Raw genomic sequence first — 26,478 nt, forward strand, 5'->3', positions numbered from 1 at the left:
GTGCTGTGTCGGTCGGTGAATTACAGAGAAATGGATTTTACGGTGAGTATAAAAAATCCTATTTTCTCTTCTATTCACCGACTGACAAAGCTCCTCGCTGTAACAAATGGGACGTCCCCAAGCAGTGCCAAACAAGGGGTGGGAAAACAGCACAAAACTTCATCCACCATGGCAAGTGGGAACTAGTGAAACTTTACCCACAAAAAAAAAAAACTGTGTGTGGAAAACCCACCACAAAAAACAGGGTATCCTCAACAGGAGTAATCACCCAAAACTGCACCAAATTGCGGAAGTAATGGAACAGTGCATTAACATAACAGTACTGTGTTTTTATCGAAAAACCAGGAAAAACTGAAAATATATATTGCATATTCAACTGCAAAACACTGTGGCCAAAACAGGCATCAGCCGATGCACTGACGTCTACCTTGTAGAACTTGGTAAACGTGTGGACAGACGACCAGGTCGCCGCTTTACACACCTGAGCGGCGGACGCTTGGTGTTGGAAGGCCCAAGACGCTCAGATTGCCCTTGTGGAGTGGGCTGTGACCGGAAAGGGGGGCACCTGCCCCTTCAAGGCGTAGGCTTGTACTAAAATCTGTCTGATCCACCTGGAAATGGTGGCCGATGAGACCGCCATGCCTTTCTTTGGACCAGCCACCGAAACAAACAGTGAGTCTGACTTCCGAAAGAGAGCCGTCGCAGACAAATACACCTTAAGAGCCCAAACCACATCCAGAGCTTGAAGGGCCACCTCCTTAGGGTGCTTCGGCTTAGGACACAGAGATGGCAATACAATGTCCTCATTAATATGAAAAGCCGAGACCACTTTCGGTAGAAAAGACGGTTGTGGATGCAACACCACCTTATCTTTGGATAGCCAGATAGGGCGACTTGCAAGACAAGGCCGCCAGTTCCGAAAACCCTCCTAGCCGATGTGATAGCCACTAGGAAGACCACTTTCTGGGAAAGAGTCAACAGGGGAATCTCCCTGATATTTTCAAATGGCGGTTTTTGAAGCACCGACAACACCAGGATCCCAAGGCGGTGGACACACCGGAGGGACTACATGTCCTACCCCCTGAACGAAGGTACTCACTAAGGAGTGAGATGCCAGGGGTCGCTGAAAAAAGACAGCAAAGACTGAAATTTTCCCTTTAATGGTGCTTAATCCCAAATTCTGGTCTACTTGCTGATGAAACAACAGGATCCTGGCTATGGAAAAGGAGAGTGAATGCCATCCTTTCTCCTCACACATGGAGATGTAGGCCTTCCAGGTACGATGGTATACCGTATTTATCTGCGTATAACACGCACTCCCCCCCCCCAAAATCAGGGGGAAATCGGGGGTGCGTGTTATACACTGATCCTCGCCATTTCTAACCCTTTCTGCCATTCTCTGCGGCTTCCGGGTATTTTCGGCCGCACTCGGCCGTTCTCGGGTATTTTCGGCTGCACTCGGCGGCATTTGGAAAACCGAAAAGCCGCTGAGAACGGCGGAGTGTGGCCGAAAATAGCCAAGGACGGCCGAAAATAGCCGAGAGCGGCCGAAAATACCCGAAAGCCGCCGAGAACTACCGAGCGCCGCCGAGATACACAGGACATCCGCTCTGTATCTCGGCGGTGCAATTTTTAAATGGCAAACACACTGACAAAACTGCAAATGATTGACGAGGCTAAATGGAAGGCTGCAAATGACTTATAAGGCTGCAATGGAAGGCTGCAAATGCCTGATAAGGCTAAATGGAAGGCTGCGAATGACTCACAAGGCTAAATGGAAGGCTGCGAATGACTGACAAGGCTAAATGGAAGGCTGCAAATGACTGACAAGGCTGCAATGCAAGGCTGCAATGCAAGGCTGCAAATGACTGAGACTGACAAGGCTGCAAATGACTGACAAGGCTGCAATGCAAGGCTGCAAATGACACGGACAAGGCTGCATTGATGGGCATTTAAATGTAAGTTTTTTTCCTTAAACTTCCCTCCTAAAAGTTTTTTTCTTTGAAATTCCCTTGGGGTGCGTGTTATACACTGATAAATACAGTATCTTCTGAGAAGAATATTTCCGTGCTCTCAACATAGTTGGGATCCCCAAGTCTGACAGACCCCGATTTGTCCACACCTGGCTCTCAATAGTCATGCTGTTAAAGCCAGCGATGGTAAAGCAGGATGGAGAATCGGACCTTGAGACAGAAGGTCCTCTCGCTGCGGCAGTCGTCAGGGAGCATCTGCCACCAGACGCACCAGGTCTGCGTACCAGGGACGCTGAGGCCAATCTGGGGCAACCAGTATCACTGGGATCCCCTCGGCTTCCACTCTGCGAAGCAGACGTGGTAACAGTTTCAGTGGAGGAAAGGCGTAGATCAGCTGGTACTGATCCCACTGAGCCACCATCTGACGTGTCGGCCCACGGATCTCTTGTCCTGGACATGAATCTTGGCACCTTCTGATTGATACGGGAGGCCAGCAGATCCACGTCTGGTGTGTCCCACCTCAGGCACAGTAACCTGAACGTTTTCAAATGCAATTCCCATTCTCCTGGGTCCAGCATCTGTCGACTCAAATAGTCCGCCTGCCAGTTCTCCACTCCCGGGATGTAAATGGCCGACAGGGCCGGTACATGTCGCTTTGCTCACCGAAGTATGTGACCGACCTCCCATGCAGCGGCTGAGCTTCTTGTTCCCCCTTGGTTGACTGACGTATGCCAGAGCCGTGGCGTTGTCTGACTGGATCCTGATCAGACACCCTTGCAGTCTCATTGACCATGTGGAGAGGCACAGCCTGATCGCTCTCAATTTGAGCAGATTGATCGGCAACTTGGATTCTTCCGTCGACCAGAGGCCCTGAGCCGACTGAACCCCCATCACTCCACCCCAGCCGCATTGACTGGTGTCCGCTGTGATCACCGTCCACTTCAGAGGAAGGAACGATTTCCCGGACTGAATCACCGGGGATCTCAACCACCAGATCAGTGAGTATCTGAATGACTGGCTCACCTGGATCTATCGATCCAGGGACAACTGAGATTTGTCCCATTTTGTCAAAATCTCCTTCTGCAGGACTCTGATGTGGAACTGGGCATAAGGTACTGCCTTGAAGGAGGCTACCATGAGTCCCAGTACTCGCATGCAAAAGCGGAGCGACGACCACTTGCGGTTCATCAGCAGTTTTACCCCGGATCTGAGTCTGCAGTTTGTCTGAAGAGAGAAACATTCTCACTTACCTGGAGTCCAGCAGCAAGCCTAGGTACTCCAGACGCTGGGTCGGCACAATCACCGACTTCTTTAGGTTTAACAGCCACCCAAATTCTTGCAGGGTCTGCATGGTGATCGCCACATCCTCCTCTAATTCTGAGGCAGAAGATGCCCTCAAGAGGAGATCGTCTAGGTATCCCACGATCGCGATCCCACGTTGCAGCAGCAACGCCAAAACTGGAGCCAATTCCTTGGTAAAGACTCGGGGGGCTGAAGCCAGACCAAAGGGAAGAGCCACAAACTGGTAGTGGGCTTCCCCAACTGCAAATCGCAGAAACTTTTGATGCCAAAGGCATATGGGTATGTGCAGGTACGCATCCTGGATGTCTACGGACGCCAGGGAGTCCCCTAGATGGAGTGCAACGACTACTGAGCGAACTGATTCCATTCTAAACCTCTGCACTTTTACAAAGTGATTGAGGGATTTTAGTTCCAAGATCGGACGTACCCCTTCCTTCTTGGGAATCAACAGATTTGAGTAGAATCCCTGGAAGCGTTCCGATTCTGGAACCGGTACAATCACCCCGTGATTCAGCAAATCCCTTACCGCCCCCCAAGAGGGCCTCCCGGCGAGCCAGGAATGCGGGTATGCTGGAGGGGAAGAATCTGTTTGGTGGCCAAGAGAGAAACTCTATCTTGTAGCCTGTGGAAATCAGATCGCAGACCCATTGGTCGGATAACCGGGAGGACCACTGGGCTGCAAACTCCAGAAGGCGACCCCTCACCCAAGACATGGGTGGGGGCAAACCTTCATGTCGTAGCACTTTTATTTGCAGGCTTGCGGGTCCAGGGACGTTTTTGACCGTCCGTGGATGTCCTGTCAGGCTGGGGACATTTTGTGGAAGCTCTGGGCGTACGAAAAAGCTGTTTGTGAGCGGAAAGAGAGGGCCCTTGCCTACGGCGTGGCTCCTTAGCCTTCCTGGCCTGTGGGAGTAGTGTACTCTTACCACCGGTGGCATTTTTCATAATTCATAAGAGCCAGTCACCAAGGAAGGGAAGATCCGTCAGGGCTTTTTTGGATGCCTGGTCAGCACACCAGAATTTTAGCCAAATCAGGCGCCTCAGCACCACAGCTGACACTGAAGCCCTGGATAACAGAGGGAGAGTATCCAGACGTACTTAAGGCCTGTCACTAGTTGGTCTGCTAGTTCCACGCAGACAAGAGGAGCCTGTTGCTCTCCCAATTTGCGGTGCAAAAGCTTTGCCCACTCAGTTAGTGTCTGCCAGTACTGGTCACATGGCTCACCCCACAACCATAAACAAGGAACGAGCCACTGCCTTGGCCTTCCTGTCCATGGGATCCTTCAGTCCCCTCAACCGGGATCGTGATTACTTTATTTAACCTGGATACTGGGGGGTCCACGACCGGAGGAGCCGACCATTTTTTGAGAAGGCTCTCCTCAAAAGGGTAACACACCGCCATGTATTTGGGGACCGAAAAGGTCTGTTGCGGGCGACCCCATTCCTTGTAAATGAACTTGTCAAAATAAGTCAGATACGGGAACACCTTAGGTGAACGAGCTGGCATGCGAGACCTAAAAGGGACCGGTACATCAGCAGAGGGATCCGCTGGCTCCTGAATCTTCAGGGTATCACGCATAGCTGTGATAAGTGCTCCAACAAGCGCTTTGTCGCGCCCGGACCCGGACGGGGACTCATCTTCACTGTCCGAACGGTCCTGGTCAGTGTCGTCTAACAAGACAGGGCAGGGATCACCAGCCTCAACCGGACCCAAGTCTGCGTCAGAGCTCTCCCCAGAGGACAGGGGCCTCTTTAATGCACCTTTCCTCCCACGCACCGCCTCCATCTTGGCAACAAAAGAATTGAGGACCGCCGTCAGGGTGTCCATGGGCACTGTGCAATCCGCAGGTGACCCGGTTGCAATTACCTGGATTTCGGGGGAAGAAACACCAGTTTCTGAAGCCATTGCTGACCCTGCCCTGTCTGCCACCCGAAGGGGACTTAGGACAGTGACAGTCCCACCCTCCTTGCTGCCACTGACTGAGGGGCTCTTTCCCGCCGGACTCACCACCCTGAGGAGTTCTGCACTGTTCACAAGTAGTGCCTGTAGTCCCTGAGTGCTCCCAAGTGCAGAGGAAACAAAAGCTGGGTCGGTGGCAGCCGCCAGAATGAGTTCTAGAAAAGTACTCAGGCATCAATAAAATGGCTGCCCAGCGTCCAGTACACAGACAGGAAACACAGGGAAAATGGCTGTGAGAGCACATGAGCTATGCTGCTGCTAGAGAACACTGAGAAACATGTCAGGCTTCCAGAAAATGGCTGCCAGTGTCCTGAATAGGAAATCACTTGGAAAATGGCCGCTGAAGCCCAGGAAGGCATGCTGCTCTCGCCCACACCTAAAATGACCACCAGCAGCTCCATGAGGTACAGACAGAAAAAATGATAGCAGAGACACAGTGCCACACCAGACCAGAGCAGACCCTCATAGGCACCTTCCGGGAGCTTAACACACAGGTCCCAGGAGACCGCTAGCCAGCCAGCCCCCCATCTCAGGTGAAAGCCCACAGAGATGCACACATACACCGCTCAGCAGCCACATGCAGCATCCTCCCAGGGAGGGGGGGGAGGGAAGATAGGGACAGGGGAGAGAAGAGCGGGAGGTGAGGGACACCCTAATCGACCTCCCAGGGAATGCCCAGCTGCTCAGCCCCACCGAGGCAGGGAGAGCTGTACTTACCAGTTCTGAAGAGCTGGGAGACATTCCTTTGCAGAACTACTCACTGATCAGTACAGGGTAGCTGCTGGCCTGGCATACTGTGACGCAGACATCAGTAGCCCGGTCATATGTATGCCCCAGAGCATAAAAGCTCACGACCACCTCTGGAGCTGAGGTTTCGTCGTGGCTTGCCGAGCTGTAGCTGCGACCTGCACACGATCGATGGCCAGACTGGGGAGACTACAAGGATAAGGGTATCCAGCTTGTCACCCAGCCGGCTGTTGATAGCTGATCACAGGATCATCCACCTTGCGCAAAAAGCCAAGCTTCTGCTTAAAAAAGCACGGACCGATGGGCCCGCAGGGTTCCTAGGTCCTTCTCCTTCACTAGGCAAAAGTTCTGTCTGCAGATGAGAGGGTTGTTACCAAGGAACCGCCCCCCTGGGCGGAACTAAGAGTTCTGAGTGTTGTATTACAACTATGCTTAGTATTCTCCTAGTGATAAGGCTAACAACCCATTTGTTACAGAGAGGAGCTGTGTCGGTCGGTGAATATAAGAGAAAAGAAGCACTTTATAGTTACACAACCGTGTTATGGACACTGTAGCTCACTAACATTGCTAAGCCCCACCCCCTTTCTCCGACCACCCACCGCGCCCCCTCATCTTTTTCAAAACAGACCGTTTTCCAGTGTGATCGGGCTCCGATCCGACCGGATCGCATGGAGGAGGGCTAGGGTGGAGGACAGCTGCCGATGGGAACCGTTGCAATGGCAGCGGGAGCAGTGTGGCACACTGCCGACTGAATCATGCTCCCTTTGCCTCCTGAAGTGAAGCTATCCAGGTGGGGGGACATTCCAAAGAGAAAAAATACACCTTCCCATATCTTACCTGGAGCTTGGACAGTAGGAAGCGTGCAGCTTGTGACACAGAGCAAAACTGACAAGCATGGAATCAGGTACGTGCTCTTGACAGCCCCCCGGTGGTGACTATAGGCATGACAACGTTTACTTTAAAGGAGAAAATCCACAAGAATTAGAAACATTCCTTAGGAATCTCCCTTACCTTATCCAGCTGCAGGGTTCTGTGGTAACAGACCCAATCTTCACAACTCACGGTGGGCTCCGTTAAAAAACCTTCAGGAACCGGGGCCCTTTTTTTTATCGAGGGATCCACAGCCCTGGGCCTGTACAGCACTATGGCAGGAATATGACTGAAAAAAACAAATACTGGGTACCGGGGTCCAGTTCTCTAAAAAGAGAAGTGTTACAGGCAAAAACTTGTTTCTTCGGACACGAGGCCTGGGTAACATTTAATTCGGCCTGGAAAAGACACTTTGAATGGACCTAGTGGCACAGCCTGCCCCAGCAAGGAATATTCCAGTAGAGCTCAGCACGGCACATCTTTACTCGTGACCAACATCTAAGACACTGGCGAAAAAACTGAGGTACTTCCGGTAAGGGGAGGGGTTATATGGGGAATTGAACTTCCTGTCCAGGGGTTGCCAGTGTTCATCACCTGAAGGTTCCACATAACCCATACAGTAATTACTGTGGCTCTGTGTCCCGTGATGTACAATAAAGAAATTATTTTTATGGGAAACTGTTGGGGGAGACAAGAAATCTTCCCATTTGATTTATACCTTTGCCTACAAGATGACTGGACCCCTGCAAACTAACGACAAACTGTAGGTCAGCCCAGGATAACCCTTGTTACTACCAAGCATTAAATTTTGTCGTAGGCAGTACCAAGAGTATGATCATAAACACAGAGGGGTGGGATATGTGTACCTCAATGGACTCCGGGGCCCTTTTTTTTATCGAGGGATCCACAGCCCTGGGCCTGTAAAGCACTCTGGCAGGAATATGACTGAAAAAAACAAATACTGGGTCCCGGGGTCCAGTTCTCTAAAAAGAGAAGTGTTACAGGCAAAACCTTGTTTCTTCGGACACGAGGCCTGGGTAACATTTAATTCGGCCTGGAAAAGACACTTTGAATGGACCTGGTGGCACAGCCTGCCCCAGCAAGGAATATTCCAGCGGAGCTCAGCACGGCACATCTTTACTCGTGACCAACATCTAAGACACTGGCGAAAAAACTGAGGTACTCCCAGTAAGGGGAGGGGTTATATGGGGAATTGAACTTCCTGTCTAGGGTGTGCCAGTGTTCATCACCTCAAGGTTCCACATAACCCATACAGTAATTACTGTGGCTCTGTGTCCCGTGATGTACAATAAAGAAATTATTTTTATTGGAAACTGTTGGGGGAGACAAGAAATCTTCCCATTTGATTTATACCTTTGCCTACAAGATGACTGGACCCCTGCAAACTAACGACAAACTGTAGGTCAGCCCAGGATAACCCTTGTTACTACCAAGCATTACATTTTGTCGTAAGCAGTACCAAGAGTATGATCATAAACACAGAGGGGTGGGATATGTGTACCTCAATGGACTCCAAGAAAATAATTTTATGGTAAATATAATGTTCCTATTTTCTTTCTTGACCATGGAGAACTGGTAACTGCCTACAGCTCGTACTGGATGAGGCCAAAACATCATCAGGGGAACATGATAAAAACAAGACCGAGTTGTAAGATAGCATTAGTCAGACAACCAAGAAAAATGGTCACATAATTAGAGAGGAATATCTCAACATGGGAAGGAAATAGTAAATCACAGAGGTAAAAGCTGGTCTTCCTGATCCAGCCAGAAAGGTGGTAATAACTCCTCTCAAAAGCCCCTTTGACATAGCTGGGTTGGTGTGGCCACTGGAATTCTTATGCCCTGTACACACGATCGGACTTTCCGAAAACAAAACCGTGAATTTTTGTTAGAAGGATGTTGGCTCCAACTTGTCTTGCATACACACGGTCACACAAATGTTGGCCAACAATTACAAACGTAGTGACGTACATGATATCTCCATTATGAAGGCTAGTTATATCTCCGGCTCATACTTGATTCCGAGCATATGTGGACTTTTGTCCGAGGAACTTGTGTACACACAATCGGAAAGTCCGACAAGTTTGTTGTCGGAAATTTTGAGAACCTGCTAGCCAACATTTGTTCACGAAATGTCCGACAACAAATGTTCCATAGAGTATACACCCTTTTGCTGCTAAGCCCTTTGCTCCATTTTGTACACTCAGGTGGCCAGACCATTTTTGCAATTTTTCCTTTGCTTTTTATTTTTCACTTATAGTTTCTAGAGTTTGTAAAAGACCCCCCAAACCATACATTTTCTGAAAGCACATTACCAGTGGAATAAAAAAAAGCTTCTACTAATTTTTAAGGTCCCACGATATTTGCGAAAATGTTTATCAAAACAATATTTTTGCTAAAAATCCACTAAAATCCCTTTTAGCAGGTAAAAACATAGCACATTTTACAAAATTTCTACTAAATATAAAAGCTTAACCTGTATTGAGTTAATAAATAACAAATATTTGTAACTTTTAAATTGCGACTTTTGTGAAATGGTGAAATCAGACACAAAAGTGTAAATATCCAATTGTCTCAAATAATCTAAAAGTTTTTATTTTTCCCTTACAACTTTCAGAATTTGTGAAAGACCCCCAAAAAACATATATTTTCTGAAAGCATATGACCTGTACAATAAAAAGAAGGTGCTACTGATTTTTTAGGCCCCAGGGTATTTGCGAAAAGGTTTATCAAAACATTATATTCGCAAAAAGTTCACTAAAACCATTATTAGCAGAAAAAAAAACAATTTTACAAAATTTCTGCTACATTCCTGTAAATATAAAAGCGTATCCTGTGTTGATTTAATAAATAACAAATATTTGTAAATTTGAAATTGCAAAAAATTTTTGCAAAATGTCTCTAAAATTTTGGGTGTTTCATTTATCACTAATAGCTTTCAGATTTAGAAAAATAAAGGGTGCTACTGTTTTTTTTTTTAGCCCCACAATACTTGCGCAAATGTTTATCAGATCGCTATTTTCACAGAAAAAATTAAAAAAATATCCTTATTTGCAAATAAAATCACAACATAACTTACAAAATTGCTGCTAAATTCCTACTAAGGTCTCACTCAATGGGGTGTGCTACATCGTACGCCCAGGGAGGGCTGTGTTTACCCGCAATTGTCATCAATAGCATTGCCTGCATGGGATGCATGGATTACCCTTACATCCCTGTGCAGCTAAACATGGCCTTGCTGTAGTATACCTGTCATGAACAAGGCTATGGTCTTGTTTAGACTTGCAGTTGGGGGCGGCAAAATTGCACAGTTAAGCTGCGTTTTTGCTCCCTGCCAAACGCCCCCCGCCCCTAAAGCTCCAGTCTCCCCCCCAAAAATGTAAAGTCAGCAGTTATACAAATACTGTAGCTGCTGACGTTTGATTAAGGACACTTTCCTATCCAGGGATCCAGTGATGTCAGTAACCAAGCTCATTCTTCAGTCGCTTCGGGTGCAGGTGCCAGCCTTTTGGCTTCACAGCTGGTTTCCTTTTGCGCATGAGTGAAAATGTGGCAGTAGAGTGGCGGAGGGTGCAAACAAGCGGAGCTTTCCCTTTTGGGTAGAGCTCTTCTTTAAGCTGTAATAGGCAGTAGACAGCGTGCTGATGCCGCAATGCTTTGCGCCAGCGGCAAACTTCAGCCAACTTGTAGTGATGTCTTCCGCCAAACACTACACATTCATGTTAAGGGGATGCACCGCAAACTCCCAGCAACCTTGTGCAATGCATGCAGTTGCGGTGCATTTGTTGGTAAAATGGAGTTAAAGTTGGCGGTGAGGAGGCATCGCATTGCATTCTCACCACCTATCAGTAGCCTCTGAAGCTCAATCCAAATGTGGATTGGGCTTCAGAGACAAGGGAGATTAAGACCCCTTTCCCACTGGAGCTCTTCTATGGCATTTTAGCACTATAAATAGCGCTTGTAAAGCGCCTCTCGGGCCACTCCAGTGTGAAGAGTGCTTTCACAATGGGGCAGTGCACTTGTAGGACAGCAAAAAAAGTCCGGCAAGCAGCATCTTTTGGGCAGTGCGGGAGCAGTGTATACATCGCTCCTTCACCACCCCCTGCCCATTGAAATGAATGGGCAGCGGTGACGAAGCACCTGCAAATGGCTTCGGCAGCACCGCAACACAGGCGCTATTAACCCTTTCTTCAGCCAAAAGTGGCAATTTACCGCTAAAGCCTGCACCGCCCTAGTGTGAAAAGGGTCTTAGTCACATGTCTAAATCTACCCTTATAAAAATATTTTTTTAATTAGTATTTTTATTTTTATTTTTTTACAAATTTCTATTTAGAATACTTTTTTTTTTTGAGAACCACCTCTGGAGGGAGTCTTTTCCACATTTTCACAGCTCTTATGCTGTGTACACACGACCGGACTTTCCGGCGGAATAGCTCCGACGGAACCATCCCGTCGGACATTCTGATCGTGTGTGAGCTTCATCAGACTTTTTTTTTTTCAAAAAATCCAACGGACCTAGAAATAGAACATGTTTTAAATCTTTCCGCCGGAACTCCGCTGGACCCAATTTCTATTGAGAAACCCGTTCGTCTGTATGCTGGTCCGACGGACCAAATACAACGCAAGGGCAGCTACAGAACCTGCCCGCAAGAATGTTTCCAGCGCAATCCTATCACGCTGGTTCTAGGCTACAGGGTACAGTACATGTTGCGCTCGCTGCAATAGGAAAAACACATTTTCATATTGTAGCGAGCGCGAGAGAGAAGCGACAATGTCCCTTAGTTCTGGTATGGATTTTAAGGGGAGCCCCCTACGCCGAAAAGATGGCACAGTCCTGGGGCATGCTGAGACTGTGCCGTCATAAGGAGCGGGGTCACCGGGACATCACCCGGTGACCCCACCCATGCCTATATAAGTCGTTGCGTGCCATGCACACAGCATTACAGTGGGTGAGAGCGTTGTGTCAACATCGGAAGAAGAGAACAGGGAAGAAGACGACGGAAAAGACCAGGCCACCGTTAGCAAAAGAGCGGAAAAAGAGCAGAAGATAGCGGGGTGAGTGGGAGAAGAGTCCGGAGAGCGGGAGAAGAACCGGAGACCAGGAGAGAAGGCCGGAGAGTGGGAGAAGAGGCCGGAGAGAGCTGAGGAGTTGGAAGAGACCTCCAAAGATGGAAGAGAACCCCGGAGCTGCCTAATAAAATACTTTAAAAACCTGTCTAGTGTGTTTTTTTTATTGACACTTTTTTCCCCCGGGTGAATACGTAAAGGCATACTGACATGCCTTTCTAAATTTGTAGCTAAGAATAGATCTTAGCAGATTGTTTTTGCTGCACGATTGTCAACTGTTTCATATAGTAATTCATTACAAACTTCTACCCATTCAGATTTGGCACTTATATGCTCCTGATCTCAATAGACAGACACTGAACATCCAATTGGAGTTGCTATAAGTGTCTCAAAAAGTTTCACATTTTAACCAGTTATTTATGATTACTTATGTTTTCACCTCTACATTTTCAACACTTATTTTGTTTCCTGGCAATATAGGGATTACACCTGCTGCTGGTTCACAGCACTCTTGTGCACCATCACTTTTGTCACTGCACCTCACTGATAAATCACACATTTTTATCACATTTTAGATGTTTTTTAAGTACATTTTTGCTTTTACTTTTTTTTTTATAGGCATGTTTTCATTTTATTTAGTTTATTACATTTGCTCCACTTATTTGATGTTATGCATCTTCCATTGCAGCAAGCACGTCACATTTTGGTGCCCTCCTGTAATCCAGGGGATAATCTCTGAACACTAGTCAATTTTTTTGTATATATTTGTTAGACATGTTATTTTTCACTTTGCACTTTAAAGTGGTTGTAAACCCTTACAAACCACTTTGACCTACAGGTAAGCCTAGATTAAGGCTTACCGGTAGGTCCAAGAAATATCTCCTAAACCTATACGGTTTAGGAGATATTTGCCCAAAGACAGGCACCGCTGTCTACGGCGCATGCGCCGTAGACAGCGGCGCGCAGGCGCACTGAGTGCGGCATTTCCAACAATGGAGCTGCCGCGCGTGTTGGCTCCCGTGCGCATGCGCGGGAGTGACGTCATCGCGGCTCCGCCGAATGACAGCGGCGGAGCTGCGAGACCCCACCGAAAAGATGGATGCGCTGGACTACAGGGGACAGCGGTGACATCGCTGGCTCCTGTGTCAGGTAAGTGACACATAATGGGCTACTATGCCATGCACAGTAGTCCATTATGCTTTGCCTTTGCAGGGAATGAAAGAGGAAGTAAACTCATCAGGGTTTACTTCCTCTTTAATCATTTATTTTAGTCACACTAATAAGGTCATTAGAGACTAATTCTCTAGGTATAGATGGCTGTTTTTGAGCCATTGAAAGTAAGGTTCACAATATTTAAAGTTACATATAATATAGGAGCAACTATGTGCCTTTGGCATTATCTAGATGGGATTTTAAAACAATATATTCTTACATCATCTTTAGTTCAGAATAATTAAAACTTTTTTTTTTTTTTTATTTCTATTAAGAAATCTCTCTCACCTATGTTATATTAGCAATACTATGTTTATATACAAAATTAATTGTTTTAATTACAATAATTTTCAAGGGTCTTGGTCTATGACCTTCCCCTGCGGGGAGCTGATAAATCCGTGACCACTTGTAAGCCCAAGGCCCGTGGTTGTCTCCTTGGGGTGGAGGTGAGCGCAACTTCCAAGCAGGTTTCGGGATCATCTTGTTGAGGGGGAACTCTCTATTCTCTGTTGCATGTTTTTTAATAAAGAGAAGTCTCAGGATAAGCGAGGGGTAAATACAGCTAAATTATCAATCTAAATATGTGATAATATAAAAAGAATGTGATTATGTATTCTCTATAATGCTGATGTTTGTTCTTTCTGATGTATTTGTCGAAATGTAAGAACCCCCTGAAGAAGAACATAACCTTCAAGGTCAAAATGCATTGGGGTATTTCGCAACATCGAATAGTATAATTGTCCCTGTAATACTGTACCGTTTGATGTATATTGTTCATCAATTATATCATATGGTATTATTTACTGTTTATTTATCTTCTCAGTCCAAGTGTCCCGCATTGTTTAAATCAGAGCTCACATTTTAACTTTTGTACTAGTGATGTCCAATTGTCTTGTAATAAAATCTATAATTTTTACAAATATCTTTGATCCATCATTTTTTTTCTGCTAAAAAACCCCACAGGGAATTCTTCATTTTTTCATACATTCAGTATCGGGGGGGGGGGGGGGGGGGGGGGAACAACATCGGACTCCAATACATGTGTCATCCTATGCTATAACTATGGAAATAGTAGACCATTTTCTGACAAATTTCTCTGCAGAGGGATAGAGCATCAGGAATTGTTTAGGAGCAAGGAAATGTGTGTCTGGATATTTCCAATCTTTGTACATAAAATCATTAATAAGGGAATGAAGAGGAAACACTTGAAATGTTTAGGTCTATGAGAAGCAATCCTGGAAATCAAGGTAAAAAAAGGAACAGTGGAATCTTATAATTCTAAAGATGGAACTCAGTTGAATAGGAGTTTCCTTCTGTTTTGAGAAACAACTGCTAACTTAAAATTATCACTCCTCTCAAAGAGAGGGAGTGACTCTGCATCTGACAATGAGTCCTTTGGAGGTTCCCCAAGAGAATAAGAAATATTAGGCATCGCTGTCCACTTGCACTAACTGAGCAACAAACGCTTGAAAACAGAGGAAAATACCTCCACTGTGAGGGGCAGGGGGAGGAATGAGCACCCTGGGAAGAAAGGATGGGTTCAGAAGGAACCGCTGATGCATTCGGTTCCAACTGAGATTTATGAGAACTGTAAAAGACACAATCTTTTCCTGCACCAAGCTCATCTTAGCACATAGTTCAGATTTGGTCCTGATTAGATGATTGGCCCGTAGCCACAGAGCGGGGGCCATTCCTTTTGGCACCAGACACATTGCTCACAAGGAGAGTAAAAAGATGCTTGGGATCAAGCTGGCATGAATGCCCCCATAGCAAACGGCTTGCTATGGGGGCACTGTGAACAGAGGAGGAGCCAGCAGCAGGAAAAAATTTATTACTGTGCACAATAAATCAAAAACATGCAAAACAGTATAGATTCCCCACAAACGATCTTGTTGCAGTTGCTCCAAATTAATTAACTCACCTGGCTGGTATATGTGAGCTGGCAGTCCCGCTGCGTAGAGGATTCTGGACCTGTCCTAGAGTGCTTTGAAGATTTCCATTGATATTTCCCAAAATGCTGTTTAGTGAGAGCACTCCAGGATTTCCAGAGAGAGCTCCAAGAAGAGGAAGAGTTGCTAGTGTAGAGGGGCCTCCAGGGCCTGCAGCTCGTATTAGCCCATTCATTAGCTGCTCTGCTCCCATGGCAGGAAGTGATGGTGCTGTTTGAGACAGAGGGCATGGGGGAGAAGTACTATGCAATGACAAACAGGAACTGCTTCTGCTTGGGCAGCCAGAGTGTGGATCCTGTAAAAAAAATTGTAATGTAAATTAGAGAATTTAGAAAAATAAAAGATTAAAAATATCTCTGTGAGTTATTGGATCTGCAGGCTAAATATTGGGAAAAAAACAAATTAAGACAGTGAGAGGAAATGCAGTAAATATATTTAAGAGGAGATCCGTCCTTCCCCTCCAAAAATTAAAAGTCAACAGCTACAAATGCTGTAGCTGCTGACTTTTACTATTAGGGCACTTACCTACCTAGGCATTCAGTGGTGTCCTCACACAAGACGATTCTTGAATCCGCTCTCGGGTGCTGTTACCACCATCTTGGCCAAGGGAAACTGGCACTGAAGCCTTGCAGCTTCACAGCCAATTTCCTACTGTGCATGCACAAATTGCACTGCAATCTGCAAATGGTGACGACTGCTAGGGGAGGCTAGGGGATGCTGGGGGAGGGGTTTCAAGCTTACGGCTCACTTTGCTCAGGTGATCCCGACCCCTTATCACGTGATCAGCGGTCAGCCATTGACAGCTGATCATGTGATGACAACAGATCTGGTAATCGGCTATTTTTAGTGCGAGAAAATAAAAGCCGATCACCGGCGGCCATGAGAGGGACATCAGTCCCGATCACGGCGAGCTGGTGCCAGCTTATCAGTGCCCACGTGACCCCCTGACAGTGCCCCCCAAGAATAGGCAACAGTGCCGCCTATCAGTGCCCACAGTGCCACCCATCAGTGCCACCTATCAGTGCCCACAATCTGCCTCAACAACAGTGCTGCACCTCAGTGCCAACTAACAGTGCCCATCAGTGTCATCTACCAGTGCCCATCAGTGCCACCCATCAGTGCCACCTATCAGTGCCCATCAGTCCCATCTATCAGTGGTACCTATCAGTGCCCATCAGTACTGCCTTATCTGTGCCCATCAGTACTGCCTTATCTGTCGCCATCAGTGCCACCTTATCTGTGCCTATCAGTGCTGCCCTAACTGTGCCTATCAGTGCCCATCGGTGCAGCCTACCAGTGCCCACCAGTGCAGCCTATCAGTGCCCACCAGTTCCGCCTCATCAGCGCATATCATTGAAGGAGAAAAATTACCTGTTTGCAAAATTGTATAACAAACTATTAAACATGATTTTTTTTTTTTTTTTTTTGCATCTTTTTTTGTTTATTTAGCAAAAAATAAAACTCCCAGCTGTAATTAAATACCACCAAAAGAAAGGTCTATTTGTGGGAAAAAATATATAAAAATTAAATTTGGGTACAGTGTTGTATGACTGCGCAATTGTCATTCAAAGTGCGTCAGTGCTGAAAGCTGAAAATTGGTCTGGGCAGGAGGGGGGTTTAAGTGCCCAGTAAGCAAATGGTTAAGATAGACTAAAACTGGCAAATTTGGGCTAATAAGTAGTAGAACTGGCTGGGAGGATAAGAACCGGGCGCACATGTTTTTGAAGGCTCTAGAATGGACAGAATATTCCTCTGGAGCCTCAACTGCTTACAAAGCCAAAATTACAAATAATACAGAATCCCATTAAAGTGTATTCCTAGCACAATATAACATCTGATAAATAAATTCCCTTTCAAATAATATTACTTAAATGAAGAGACAGCAGAAGAGAAATAAACAAAAAGGGAAGGAAAGGTACTAAGTACAGAACAGGGGGCACTCTCATAGCAGGAACATACAGTGATATGAAAACATATTTTAATAAAAACACAAGGAAATCATGCCTTGCCAATTCTCTATATACCAAAAATATTAATAGATATAATAGTGTAATGTGGATAAAGTAAATTCATCCTTGGCCTCAGAAGCTAGCATTGCCCCCTTTAGCAGAAATAACTTCTTATAGGCCTTTTACACAACTGCCCACAATTTTCTGACATGGACTCAAATATTTGACCACGCCCCTCATGCAAAATGTATTCAATTGCAAGATGATTGTGGTTTTCCTTGCATGAACTGCCCATTTATCTGAGATTCAAAATCTGGAGGTTGGCTAGGTTAGTACATAACCCTCTATTTTCTATTTTTCATTCAATACATTTTATTTTTGTTTTTTGTTTTTGATCCCAGAGACATGAAAACAGTTTAGTGCAGGCACAAGAAAAATGAATTGTCTATTATGTACAATCCAAAGTAACTGCAATATTTGAACAGTACAATACAGGTGGCATTACAAAGAGTGCCATGTGCCTTGGAGAACCTGAAAGGGTCTTAAATTAGAATCCATTAAAAAGTGTTTAATGTGGTACAGACATTTGTTAAACCAGGTTTTGAGGCTCGTAGGAGTGGTATGGACTGGAAGGAATATATGATTGTCCAATATAGACACCAAGGGAAGATGTGACTAAATCAATTTCTCAGGTTTTTTTTCTGGTATAAAATTATGAATAATCTAAATATTATGAAATAGGCAGCCTGACTTCACATGAACTCAGAATCAAACATTTACTAATCTTAGATATGATATATAAGCCTTAACCCCTTCCCGCCGAGCGTACGCAGATGTGCGTACTCGGCTTCCGGGGGTTATACCGGGATGATGCCCGCGCCTGCAGGCATCATCCTGGTACCGTTTTTCACAGCGGGCGAACGGCTATCCAGCCATAACAACCGATGGGGCTAAAAGCCGCTCGGCTGTTATGCCGGAGGAGCGGGAGGGGATGACCCCCCTCCTGCCGCTGTTACCGGTGCTCCCGCTCAATCGGGAGCACCGATGCACGATCGGATGCCTCCGGCGGCTGGGGAGGAACTGGAATGAAGCCGTAAGCAGCTTCATTCCAGTCTCCTAATAGTAAACACGGAAGCGACGCCATGACGCCACTTCCCGTTTACTCGGCTGCCAATGGCACCGGTTTTAAAAAAAAAATGTACAGTATTCAGAATCGCCGTTTTCGGCGATCTGAATACATTGAAGTTTAAAGGAGGGATTTGGGGTCTTTTAGAATAAATAATTAAAAAAAAAGCAACCTCGCGAAGCAAAGAAAACGCATACAGAAGTCGCGCCCGCATATGTAAACGTGGTCAAATCACACATGTGAGGTATCGGCGTGATCGTCAGAGCGAGAGCAATAATTCTAGCACTAGACTTCCTCTATAACTCTAACCTGGTAACCGTAAAAAAAAATTAAAGCGTCGCCTATTGAGATTTGTAGGTACTGTAGTTTGTCGTCATTCCACGAGTGCATGCAATTATAAAGTGTGACATGCTTGTATATATTTACTCGGCGTAACATTATCTTTCACATCATGCAAAAAAATTGGGCTAATTTTACTGTTTCGCTTTTTTTAAATTCATGAAAGTGTCCCTTTTCCCAAAAAGTTGCGTTTAAAACACCGCTGCACAAATATCGTGTGACATGACATATTGCAACAATCGCCGTTTTATTCTCTAGAGTCTCTGCTAAAAAAATATATATAATGTTCGGGTGTTATATGTATTTTAACTTGTAAACACCAAATGCCAAAAAATAGGCTTAGTCATGAAAGGGTTAAACAGGCTTAGTACCCGTGGTGGTCTCCGGTTTCCTGCTCTCGGTGTCACTCTGTCTCTGGTCTGCAGCATGACAGCATACATTCTCCCTTCTATGTCTCTTGCCTCATTAGGTTGTATTTTTCCTTTTCCCCTTGTTTCTTTTCTTTTTACTGAGCCCTGTAGTCCTACAGCAGCGTCAGCACTCTTCCTGGTCGCTCTGCTGCTCTGCACATGCTCAGTGAGCAGTTTGGGCAGCTTGTGTATCTCTGCCTGTGTTTTTCTACTTTCCAAGAGGCGCCGATGGCTGTGTGGCGCTACTGCGCATGAGCGGGTGGGACGTGACCCCTGGCACCAATTTTAAAAGGGGAAGCTGCCCTTTTTTTAATGCTGATGCTTTTTTGTCTTTCTTTTTGCTCAGCTGTTTTTTTCTGACTGCTGAATCTCTGAATTTTTGCCTCAGCATTCCCTCTCTGCTTTTTTCTTTTCGCTATTCTTCTTCTGTCCTCTGTTGGTGGCTTTATCTTCCTTCCCCTTTTGTGTTACCTGTGTCTTTAGGCTTCCTCTGTTTCCTATCCATGGAGACCACTGCTCCAGTAGATCACCACCAGCCTAATAGGTAAGAGGGGAGGAGTTTGGTAAGTAGAGATCGAAAAAGAGAGCAGGACGCACTAATGCTACCAAAAGGGTTAGCCCCATCAGGTCCGCAAGATCATCTCGCAGCGATTCCTCGCATAGAAGCCGCCGTGGCCATAGGCGGAGCCGTTCGGGCGGAAGAAGACCCTCAGGGAAAGGGAGTCGCAGGAGGAGTCGCTCCAGGTTTCGTTCAAGGCACAGCCATTCCCGCCGAAGATCCCCTGACCGGAGGCGCCATTCACCAGCACGCCACTCCCGTCCTTCTGAAAATACCTGCTGGGTATGTGGGGCCATAGCCCTTCCAGACAGATTAGCATGCCGCAGGTGCTTTGAGGAAGCCACCAGAGAAAAAGGGCAAGAACACAGGGAGCTCACGGAGTCTTCTGCCCCACGTATCGCTCCGGACACGGAATTATCTCCAAGGGGTGCTTCACTGGCTCCCCCAAGTACTTCCAGAGAGCATGATTCCCCTTCAGATGAAGAAGAACTAGAAGCTTCAGCGGGCTTTGAGTTCTCCCTAATAGAGCCCTTTGTGAAGTCAGTAAAGGAGGCCATTAGCTGGGAGGAGCCCCAGGAGGCCCAGCAAAAAAGGAGAAAATATTTCCCGAACTTGAAGAGAGAACCCGAAGCCTTCCCCTTCATTGATGAGTTAGAGGAACTTATCAGAGACGAGTGGCAGAGACCTGAGAAGAAAGCAAGTCTCAACAATCGGCTTGCCAAATTATATCCCCTAAAGGAGGCTAAAATTAAATCTCTCGTATCCCCGTCGGTTGTGGATCCATCCCTCATGCGCCTAGCCAGGCACGTTACGCTCCCTATCGAGGACGCCATGTCATTCAAGGACGTCCTGGATAGGAAGATCGATACTGATCTCAAAAGTGCTTACCTAGCAGGGGGAGCCGCATACAGGCCAGCAGTGGTACTTGCAGCTGTGGGTAAGGCTATTGCCAGTTGGTCAGCAAGCACAGAAAAGCTTGTATCCGAGGGCGCTGACCAGGACCAGATAGTTAGGGCCCTGCAAGAACTAAGCCTTGCAGGGGATTTTGTAGCAGAGGCGTCTGTGGATGCTATTAAATCTGCATCCAGGGCTATATTGTCCTCGGTGATGGCCAGACGAGCTCTCTGGCTTAAACCCTGGGCGGCAGATCCTGCTTCCAAGTCCAATTGGTGCCGCATCAGGTATGATGGCGAGAACCTTTTCGGCGCCAAATTGGACTCTGCTATTTCAAAGGTCACTGGTGGAAAATCAGGGCTTACCCCCTCGGATAGAAAGTCAAAGCTTCAGAGGCCTCTTCCCTTTAAGCGTAACCTTCCGGATAGGTACAGGGATGCCAAGTCCTACAGGCCTGGTAGGGAGTACAGAAGGAACTGGAAGGCCCCTCAAACGTCCTTCCTGAAGTTCCAGAAGCCCAAGACTCCGGCATCTACTGACCAGAAGTCCTTTTGAAGGTGCGTCCACCCAGCCAGCAGTGGTGGAGGCCAGACTTTTAAAGTTCACGCTGGTCTGGGCGGAAACGATAGGAGACCCCTGGACATTATACACCATTCGTGTCGGACACAGATGGTCATTCAGGGGACAAGCCCCGGGGGACCATTTTTTCCCAACAAACCTCCCGTCATCCCGGCAAAAGAGGTTAGCCTTGATACGTTCAGGATCTGCTCCAAAAGGAAGCAATTATAGGGGTGCCCCTATCTCAAAGAGGTCGGTGGTTCTATTCCCCTCTATTTCTAGTAAAAAAGAAATCAGGGGACCTACGTCCGGTCCTGGATCTAAAAAACTTAAACAGCTCTATCTGGGTAGAAGCATTCAAAATGGATCCATAGATCTACAGGACGCCTACCTCCATATCCCTATCCATTCAGAATTCCGAAAGTTCCTAAGTTTTTCGGTGGACCACAGACACTTCCAGTTTCGAAGTCTTCCACTTGGAATTTCTACAGCTCCTAGGACCTTTACAAAGGTCCTTTTCCCGTCATCGCGCATCTGAGGGAGAGGGGGCTGCGAGTCCACCATTATCTGGACGACATTCTCCTCCTCTCAGACAGCCGGGAGTCGAGAGTCCACTCTGCAGAATATGGGATGGCTGATAAACTGGGGGAAGAGCCAGACTCAGCCCACCCAGAGAATGATCTTCTTAGGAGCCCAACTAGATACCCGGTTGAATACAGTGCAGCTGCCTCCAGAGAAGTCTTCCCTGTTGATCCGGAAAGTGAAGAAGGCCATTTTAGCAAGATCCCCATCGGCCAGAGTATGCCTCAGCCTTCTAGGCTCCCTGTCAGCGACCATTCCTATGGTCCGTTGGGCTCAGTGGCACACCAGACCTCTGCAGAACACCTTCCTACATCAGTGGGATGGTTCATCCATGACCCAGACGATCTGGATCTCGGAGACAGTCAGGCGGTCATTGCGTTGGTGGACTCGTCCCCACAACTTAAACAATTGCAAACATATAGTCATCCCTCCTCAGGAGGTAGTGACCACAGACGCCAGCCTAGAAGGATGGGGAGCGCACTACCAGTCCCATGCAGTGCAGGGCCATTGGCCTTTCGAAGCACAGGACTCGGAATCAAACGTGTTGGAGATGAGGGCGGCCCTCCAGGCTCTCCTGGCCTTCAGCTCCCTTTTAAGGGGGAAGCAGGTCCTCTTAAAGATGGACAACAAGGTTGCTGTTGCCTACATAAACAGACAGAGTCTGTCTGACAGAGACAGAGTCCATCCATGATGCAGGAAGTTCTCCCTGTGATGGAATGGGCACAGTTGAACCTGTCAGACCTGAGGGCAGCTTACATCCCGGGTGTCGAGAACATCTTAGCCGACACGCTCAGCAGGGAGTTCGCCTCCAACAACGAGTGGTCCCTGAGCCCTCAGGCCTTCTCCCTCATATGCCAGACCTGGGGTCAACTGGACATAGAGCTTGCTGCGACTCTGGCGAACTTGAAGTGCCGAAGGTTCCTGTCGAGGTTCCCCTTCCACTCAGCAGAAGGGACAGATTGCCTCCAGCATCCCTGGAACTTCCATCTCGGGTATATCTTCCCTCCGACTCCCCTGATAGCGAGATTTCTCTTAAGGCTCAAGAGATCAACAGCATTGGTGATAGCGGTGATTCCTTTTTGGCCCAGGAGGCCATGGTTCACCACCCTTCTACAACTGAGCACGGCAGACCCTCTTGCTCTTCCCCTGTCAGCCGACTTGCTCTCCCAGGGCCAACTACTACATCCAGATCCAGGGAAGCTGCACTTGATGGCTTGGAGGCTGAGAGGGCTAGGTATCTAAGTCAGGGCTGCTCCCAGAAGGTAATTGATACCCTGCTCCAGGCCAGAAAACCTACCACCAACTGCACCTACCCCAGGGTCTGGGAAAAGTTTGTTGCCTTCTCTCAGGACCTTGGCCGGGATCTGTCCTCCCTTTTGGCTCCTCTGATCCTAGAGTTCCTGCAGTCAGGCTTAGACAAAGGTCTTAGTTCTAGTACTCTGAAAGTTCAGGTGTCAGCTCTATCCGCCCTGACAGGGGTTAAATGGGCTCACAATCCCCTTGTTATGCAATTACAAAAGGCCTGTTTTAAGCTAAGACCACCTAGGAAGCCTTCCTTTCCGACATTGGGACCTATCGGTTGTCTTAGAGGTACTATCCAAAGACCCCTTTTTTCCACTGGAAAACAGCTCCCTCTGGCACCTGACACTAAAAGTTGCCTTCCTGGTCACAATAACATCAGCGAAGAGAGTTTCAGAGATGCAAGCGTTACTGATTAAGGAGCTGTATCTGATCATCCGTCCGGACAGGGTAGTTCTGAGACCCTTGGATCGCTTTATCCCAAAGGTGGCATCCTCTTTCCACTTCAACCAGGAAATCAACTTGCCAGCTCTTAACACAGACCAGGGCAATCCTCATCCTCTGGATGTAAAGGGCAACATCCATAAGTATCTTTCTGTGTCCGAATCCTTTAGAAGATCAGAGAGCCTCTTCATCATTCCCTACGGCCTTTGGAGAGGTCAAGCAGCGTCGGCCCGAACCACTGCCTCCTGGTTGGTGAAGACCATTAAAAAGGCCTACTTGCTAAGTGAGCTGCAAATTCCTGAAGACTTGAGGGCTCATTCCACCAGAGAAGTGGCCACCTCCTGGGCAGCGTATTGTAGGGTCTCAGCGGGAAACCATCTGCAGAGCGGCCACCTGGTCCTCCAGGAACATCTTTATCTCTCACTACAAGGTGGACTCAGCTCAGCTATCAACAGTAGAGTTTGGAAAGTCCATTATTCAAGCCAACTCTTCTATTCCTTGCTAATAAACGTTTACCTTTGCATCTCCCACCCGGTCTGCAAGTTAATCCCCAGAGTGCATGCTGCCATGATGCAACAGGAAACCGGAAAATTGTATACTTATCTTTCCGTAATTTTCCTTTCCTGTCGCATCTTCATGGCAGCATACAATATCCCCCCCACAAAGGTGATTCATTTATAGAGAGAATACCGGGGCAGGGGGCGTGTCTTCATCTTATAGCTATGTGGTCCTATCAGGTTGTGGGGGCGGAGTCACAACCCAGAGTGTATGCTGCCATGAAGTTGCGACAGGAAAGGAAAATTACGGAAAGGTAAGTATACAATTCCGTTTCACTATCTCAACTATAAACAATTTATGACTTTTTTTTCACTATTCTTAAAACAAAACAATTTTAGACTTTGTGGACATCACTGAAATCAAGAAAATAATAATTATAAAGTAAAAAAAAGCCAAAGGCTGACGCTGCGCTAGAAAAAAACAGATGGAATTTCAGCTGCCAGGACCCTAAAATCAAAATACAGACTCAACAGATAATATAATGCAAATGGTGCAGCGCTAATAAAAACAAATTAACAAAAGCGAAAAAAGACTAATGAAGAGTCCCAAATCAACAATCCATATGTAGAAAGATGTAAACAAAGATCAATATCTGTGCGGATGAAAGGCTGTAAGTGAGGAGAGAGTTATATTCCTTCAAACCAGAGAGAATCCTGATCCACACACTGTGAAAGTAAATATATCCTGCTTACCAGCTGTCCATGACCACTAAATAATGGTCTCACCAAGTGCAGGGAATTGGGTCTCCCCAGGAACCCTAATGCTTGCTGGAATCCCCACTATTCATATGGAACTTTTAGCAATTTTAACTTTTTTTGGTATCCTAGGGTTGTTGTAAGATCTACACCAGTGTTTCTAAGCAATTTTTTCAGTCAAGGCACCCTTTAAAAGTATGCACAATGTCGAGGCACCCCATTCTTTACCAATGCCACACGACCTAATTTGAGCAAGCATGCACTCTGCTTTTCATATAAATTACTTCTATCAGAAACTTTGCAGCCCCCGCTCTGATTCCTTTTTTAATCTGCAGCCACAGAGTGTGTACTGAAAACTCCAGGTAGCCATATTGCAATGTATACTCAGAAAATTACATTAGCTGCAGATATTAGCAACAAGATATTCTTTTTGGGCGCAAGAACGGGCCCTGCTGTGAAATATTATATAAAAAAACTGTAATCACATGCCCCTGTAAAACAGGGGCAGAAAAGTTGGACCTTGGGTGGTGGTGCCACAACACTGTAAGCTCTCACATTTACTTTTGTTGGGTGCAGGAATGGGCTCTGCTTTGAAATATATCAAAAATTGTAATTAAATGTCCTTGTTAAACAGGGGCAGAAAAATTGGGCCTTTGGTGGTGGCGGTGGCACAACACTGTAAGCCCTCATAGTTACTCTTGTTGGGCACAGGAATGGGCCCTGCCGCTGAAATATTAAATCAAAAATTGTAATAGTATGCCCCAGGGGCAGAAAAATTGGGCCTTGGGTGGTGGTGGTGGTGCCCTAAACCAAAAATATTGTTGGAAGCTAGCATCATCAAGATTGAGGAGGAATAGGATAGTCAGCATAGGCAGTTTTCAAGGGATCCCACATCCATAGCAAATTCAATCAGTTACATCACTATCAGGTGCTTGATAGCTGCTGATCCAAAACTGATAAATTTTTATGAATGTGAGCCTATCAACGGAGTCTGTGTACAGGAGCACTCTTTGATCCGTTACAAACCCTCCAGCAGCACTGAATGTGCGTTCAGAAAGCATGCTGGATGCAGGACAGGCCAGGAGCTCAATTGCATATTGAGCAAAACAACAGAAAAGAGAAAGGAATGGGACTTTGTGTGAGGAATGTCACTGAATGGATACATTATTCATATCTTTCACAGAATTGTTTATCAGTTACAAATCACGTTATAAAAAGTGTCAATCTGTGATACAGGACTATGATACACTTATATGAATATATAGTTATTATACAAAATAAAAAACAACATGATTAGCAGTACAGTTACATAAAAACACTCATCCATTCATAATGGTTCAATAAACATAAGCAATTGCGCACGGTGAGCCAAACTTGTTTGGGCATCAGTTCGATGTATACTCGACGCACGTTTCATGGCTCATACTAATCAAATCATCAGGAGTAAAATTCTCTGAAATTAAATCAGTGATATCTATAAATATAGGATACCCTTTAAATGGAGAACAATCTCTCAAAATAAAGGTCTCAAATTTACAATGCAGCCCAGTGGTGACGCCCAGCCTATGTCCGAAGGGAAGACAGGGGACAGGGACGAGGATTTCCCCCGAGGCTGAGGTAAGGAATCCCATCCAGACCAGAGTCAGCAGCCAGGCAAAGACCAGGCGACCATGTGCATCTAGTGTATGCTATACACACTTTCTCTGGCTGTAGTTCCCTTAGCCAATACACCCCACATCACTGCAGTAATTACACACCATTCATCACCTTCACTCACTCACAGGCATAGGTTTGTCCCATTAATAATGCATGCATTTCACATAATTCCATCTCCATATCCTTGCAGAACAGTGTGGACTGTTAAGCATACACCAGATACACAAGGTCTTGAGAATGTCGCCTGGTCTTCACCTGGCTGCTGTCTCTGGTCTGGAAGGGATTCCTCACTTCAGCCCTGGGGGAGA

The 26,478-nt window shown here is 46.5% G+C and overlaps 1 protein-coding gene across 3 annotated transcripts in view; it reads right to left on the reverse strand.

The window, feature by feature from the left end:
• MLLT6 (MLLT6, PHD finger containing) overlaps positions 1–26,478 on the reverse strand; it is a 348,373-nt gene that overhangs the window by 63,247 nt on the left and 258,648 nt on the right. For all 3 annotated transcript variants that reach the window (XM_077459374.1, XM_077459376.1, XM_077459373.1), the window contains one exon: positions 15,074–15,396. In XM_077459374.1, the coding sequence (XP_077315500.1) occupies positions 15,074–15,396 (323 nt within the window). The remainder of the gene's footprint in view (positions 1–15,073; positions 15,397–26,478) is intronic.

This window comes from Lithobates pipiens, unplaced genomic scaffold (assembly GCF_037356315.1).
Source record: "Lithobates pipiens isolate NorthernLeopardFrog02 unplaced genomic scaffold, aLitPip1_a1.2 Scaffold_28, whole genome shotgun sequence".
Taxonomy (NCBI): Eukaryota; Metazoa; Chordata; class Amphibia; order Anura; family Ranidae; genus Lithobates; species Lithobates pipiens.